The 5,249-nt window shown below is 57.5% G+C and overlaps 2 protein-coding genes across 2 annotated transcripts in view; one reads left to right on the top strand and one right to left on the bottom strand.

Moving 5' to 3' along the window:
• Positions 1-2,718, bottom strand: part of PTSG_09307 (uncharacterized protein) — a gene marked incomplete at its 3' end in the record, with an annotated part of 4,868 nt that extends 2,150 nt beyond the window's left edge. The window contains exons 1-5 of the mRNA XM_004989507.1: positions 2,485-2,718; positions 944-2,187; positions 619-700; positions 234-421; positions 31-97 (exon numbers count right to left, since the gene is read on the bottom strand). Of these exons, the coding sequence (XP_004989564.1) occupies positions 31-97; positions 234-421; positions 619-700; positions 944-2,187; positions 2,485-2,673 (1,770 nt within the window). The 5' untranslated portion in view covers positions 2,674-2,718. The remainder of the gene's footprint in view (positions 1-30; positions 98-233; positions 422-618; positions 701-943; positions 2,188-2,484) is intronic.
• Positions 2,719-3,571: 853 nt separating this feature from the next.
• The window catches only part of PTSG_09306 (uncharacterized protein), a gene marked incomplete at both ends in the record, with an annotated part of 8,281 nt that continues 6,603 nt past the window's right edge, over positions 3,572-5,249 (top strand). The window contains 5 exons of the mRNA XM_004989506.1: positions 3,572-3,785; positions 4,033-4,142; positions 4,411-4,560; positions 4,750-4,806; positions 5,054-5,092. Coding sequence (XP_004989563.1) covers positions 3,572-3,785; positions 4,033-4,142; positions 4,411-4,560; positions 4,750-4,806; positions 5,054-5,092 — 570 coding nt within the window. The remainder of the gene's footprint in view (positions 3,786-4,032; positions 4,143-4,410; positions 4,561-4,749; positions 4,807-5,053; positions 5,093-5,249) is intronic.

Here is a 5,249-nt window from a genome sequence, read left to right as displayed (position 1 = left end):
GTGTGTGTGTGTGTGTGTGTGTGCTCTGACCGTCGCGCGACGCTTGAGAATGTCTTCTGCGATGCGGGATTCCACGTGCTGGTGGATGTTCGGCTCGCTGAAAACAGGGAGGAACAAGCAGGACACGATGGTGGCATAAGAAGAAAGCAAAGGCGAGAACAGCAAGGACGGTAGGAGCAATGCTTCGTTCACAGCTGTGCGTGTTCTATGTGTGTGTGTGCGTGTGTGTGCACCTGCTGTGGCGGGAGGATGCGAGAGAAGAGTTGATGCTGGAGAGCAGCGGTGTGCGCCCCTCAGCAATCGCATGATGATGATGATGATGATGGTGGTGGTGGTGGTGGTGGTCTTGGTGTTGGTGGTGGGAGGGAGCGGAACGCGGTGGTGATGGCGGATGCGATTCTGCCGAACGCAACACCGGCCCCTGTTCACCGACACAAGCACGAGTTTGCGCACACACGTACATGCATGCATGCATGCATGTGTGAGGTGTGGTGTCAGGGCTTGCGAGCGTAGGCGTAGGCGGCTGCGGCTGGGGCGGGGTTACAAAAACCAGCACTTCAGAGGTGACATGTGCTCCCCTTCGCACACACACACACACACACACACACACACACACACCTCATCGAGGGGAACAGAGAGTGGACAGCCCGGCTGTGCAATGACATGGGGGTCGTGGTAGTGATTGATCAAGTCAGCAATCCTGCAGAGCAGACATACAAGCGGCGTCGACAAGATGTGAGATTGTGGATGGGCGAAACGAAGACGGCAGGATGGAGTGGGGGAGTGATACACATGCACACACACATGCACACAAGCACACACACACGCACACACACACACACACACACACACACACACACACACACGCACACACACACACGCACGCACACACACACACACGCACGCACGCACACACACGCACACACACGCACAGAGCACGCACGTGTGGAAGGTGGGCTGGTCCCAGCCGTGTCGTCGGCCGAGTGTGTACAGGAGGGCCGGTGTGACCTCGATGGTGCACTCCGCAGCAGTGGTTGCGCTCGTCTTGTAGCAGAGGCGAAGCGGGCGCGTGTCGGGGAAGAGGCAGACGAAGAATGTGCCGATTGGGACCTGTGGGGACGTGAGCACGCGCATCATGTCGTGCTCGCTCGGTTGGACGAGAAACCACGGCTTGGCAAGGTGGGGCAGGAGGGCAAGGTCTGATGGTGCTGACGCGGTCAGCGCAAAGGGCGCCTCTGGGTTGTTGAGGCAGTAGTAAGTGACGAGATGGCTTACGCAGGGGAAGCGAAGGTCGCCCACCGTGGCCGCTTCGTCTGTCAGCACAATCGTCTTGTGCACGAGCTCCACCTCGTCGTCATCGTGTGTTGCCAGCACGCTGTCATCGTGGTGTTTGACTTCATCTTCGTTGTCTTCGTCGCTTGTGTCTGTGACGTGACCTTGATGCCTTCTCCCTGTTCGCCTGGCCACACCGCCAACCTGTGGACTGTTGCTGTAGCTGCTGCTGTTGCTGCTGCCCTCGCTGCTCGTGCGGCTATCATCTGCACTGCCACTGTCCTCACCGCTGCTGCCTGTGCTTTCTTCGGAGTTGTCTGTTGGCGCTGTCGTCGTGGTCGTGGTTGTGGCGGCGGCGGAGGTGGTGGTGTCGCTGCCACACGCTGGGATGTGGTCGTGGGGCTCGTGGTCCTCTGGGCGCATTGTCATGTGCAGCTGCCACGTTGGCTGGTTGCCGTGGCCCTGTGTGCGTTGCAAGCTGTGCAGCACAAAGTTGGTGGGAGGCGGGGACTGTGGTCGGGTGCGCGTGTGCACGGAGTGGGCGTGGAGGAGGTGTGCGCGCGCGTCCTGGGAGGACATGAGCGGGCAGAAGAACGAGCATGCTCGCGTCGGCGCATCGATGCTTCGCGGAAGGCTAAGCTGGCGTTGTTGTTGTTGTTGTTGTTGTTGTTGTTGTTGTTGTTGTTGTTGTTGTTGTTGTTGTTGTTGTTGTTGTTGTTGTCGTGGCCGCCTTCCGGTGGGTGCGCGTTGGATGCGGGCGTGGGAGTCACGCACGTTGCCTGCGACATTGTGATCTTCGTGTTCCTCGTCGTCGTCTGGGTTTGGTGTTGACGCTGGTGTGGACGACAGCCTTGACGCATTGTCGTTGAACAGGCGCTGGATGCCTCGCAACAGCACCCACTGCTCCTGGCGAGACTGCGCACGGAGCCAAGGTTGAGGGAATGTGAGGGGAAGCGGTGGCGACGCGGTGGCGATGAAGCGGTGAGGGTACGATGTACATGTACAGGCGCGCAGACACACAGCAATATACGGGCACGCGAAAGCACAGACGGATTTAGACACACAGACAACACGCACACACGCACGCACACCGACACACAGACACAACACTCACACAGACACAACACTCACACAGACAACACACACACACACACACACACACACACACACACACACACACACACACACACAGAGACAACACGCAAGACTGACGGAGATGTTGTGCTGGCGGTGGATGGCGTCGATGGACTGGAGGTTGAGAAGGTCAACACCAGCGACGCGGGCGAGGCGAAACTTGTGCGCGACTCGAGGCAGCTGAAGGTCGTGCAGAATCCAGGCATGCACATGTTCGACGCTCCACAGTCGCGGATCAGCCACTGCAGCATCCGTGATGAGCGCCATTGACCCTGTGTGTGGTGGGGGGGGGGGAAGGGAGGCGAGGCACGCTTACACGAATGCATAAATGCAACGCACCCATCGAGCAAGGCACAAACGCAAACAACACAAACACAGGACAACAAACGAGCAAGTCGTAGAGAACACGAACGCAGCCCACAACCGTCGACGCATTCACGTACAGGCACACACGCACAACAACAACAGCAGCAACCAACAACACGCACCTCTTGCTCAACAGTCGCACGCACACGCACACGAGCTGGGAAGCTCGTGGGGGGGGGGAAGGTGGCACTGTGCTCGTGCAGCAATGTTGATGGTTGGTTGGTTGGTTTGTTTGTGCTCGCGCGCAGTTCTGCTGCGCACAACAGCAATCAGTGGTTGCTGCGACGCACCACGACAACAACAACAACAACAAGAACACAACAAGCAAGAAGCAAGCGCTGGCGGGCTGGCTCGCCATCTTGCCCCCTTGTTGGGCGTGTCGAGGCACATCGCAGCACCGAAGGACCACACGCAACTCGAGCTGTCAAACTTGACAGCACAACGGAAAACCAAACAAAACGAGAGGAGCGAAGGCGAAGAAAAACTGACATCAGGCGAGCGCTAGCTTGGGCTGGGCTTGGGCTTGGCTTTGTTTCCAGCAGCCAGCCAGCCAGCCAGCCAGCCAGCCAGCGACCAACAGTTGCGGCGAGTGCGAAGTGGGTGCGGTGCATGCAACGAGCTGAACGAGCAGCGCAGCGCAGAACACGACAGGGCAGAGACAAGACACCCAGATCAACAAACAAAGCGGCAAGAGAAGAGGATACACACAACCAAGGAAAGACTCGCATCTGTGTACACACACACACACAGACACACACACACAGACACACAGACACACAGACAGACACATACAGACAACATGGACTCGGGTGTTCCAGTCGAAGAGCAACAGCAGCACCAGCAACAGCAATCAGGCATGGATGCTGGTACTGCTGCGACGCGCCCAGACGTGCGGGTGCACACAAAGAGCATCGAGGCTGTGTTGCTGCCCATCGCTGATCAGGTTGGCGAGCTCATGATCCTCGACGAGAGGGCTCGCCACGAAGGCAAAGGCATCCCAGACCTGACACAAGGTGTGCGAAAATGTGCACGTGTGTGGTGAGATGTACGATTGTATGTGTGCATGTGCATGTGCATGTATGTGCATGTATGTGCGCGCGTGTGTGTGTGTGTGTGCATGAACGTTGCCAGAGCTCCTGAACGAGCTCGAGATGATGTGCGTGTAGCTGCGTATTGCGTGCAAGTTTGGCTGTCAATTTACTTCTTCCTCTCACCTCCATCTCTCTTCCACCCCAATGATGCATTGTGATGTCAATGCAGCTGCAGAGTCGGTTGGCGTAGCTGTGCAGAACCTGGTCCAGGTTGGCCAGCAAGCCATGGGTCAGGGTGACGATCTCCTCAAGTCCCGCATGCCGGTCGCCTGTGAGCAGGTACGCACAGAACATGGCGCCCATGAGCACGTGCATCCCTCGAGGCAGGAGCACCTTGTTGAACGCAGATCGTGACTGTACTACCGCCTTGTCGCATCAACTCGCTGCCGCTCGCTGCACGCTTGCTTGCGTGGACGGCCATCACGGTGCGTCTATCAGCTCACCACAGTCATACGATCACCACCACAACACCACCAACCAACTTCCCACACGACACACGTGCACGTGTGCGACGCACGCATACGCATACAACCCACCACGTGCACAGATCCAAGCTGCAGCGAAACTGTTTATGGACGCGGCCATTGAGCTCAAGCTGGATCCACTCGCTGCGTCCAGCCGCTCGCTTCTCGTGCAGGCTGCGCGGGGTCTCCTGGATGGCACCACCAACGTCCTCATGACATTCGACGCGTATGAGGTGCGCGCCACGAAGCGCATTGCGCTGTCGCACGTGGCAACGCCTTGTTCTTCTTTGCATGCACGCAACACGCCGATGTGGGCTGCATGTGCGCGCGCGTACTATTGCCCCGAGCTCTCTCTCTCTCTCTCTCTCTCTCTTCTCACAATCAATACATTGTGTGTGTGTGTGTGCGTGTAATGGTTGAAGGTCCGCAAGATTGTTGTGCTGGGAGAGACGATCATCGAGCTGCTCGCCTCCGCCAAGGTGCGCTGCCCAGCCTTTGTGCTCGTGTTTCTGTGTGTGCATGTGTGTGCATATGTGTGTATACACGTGTGTGTGCGTGCGTGCGTGCGTGCGTGCGTGTGTGTGTGTGTGTGTGTGTGTGTGTGTGTGTGTGTGTGTGTGTGTGTGTGTGTGTGTGTGTGTGTGTGTGTGTGCGTGCGTGTTTACATGTTTGCCCAGAACGTGACGTGCGATGCAACTGTTGTCACGCCATCGCCACATCATACAGGCCGTGTCAACGCTGGAGGAGCTGGTCGTCCTCATCAAAGTACGCGCGCGCACGCAAGACGAGAGATGAGATGAGGGTGATATTGCAGAAGTGCACATTGCTATCACATCCGCATAAAAGCACATGTGTGAACGCACGGCCACTTCAACACTCGTGCCATTGCTCCACTATTGATTGTCTCATGCGTCAAATACAT

This window comes from Salpingoeca rosetta, assembly GCF_000188695.1.
Source record: "Salpingoeca rosetta unplaced genomic scaffold supercont1.28, whole genome shotgun sequence".
NCBI lineage: Eukaryota > Choanoflagellata > Craspedida > Salpingoecidae > Salpingoeca > Salpingoeca rosetta.
Note: the sequence above shows the minus strand (reverse complement) of the source record. Positions and strands in the feature narration are given on the sequence as shown.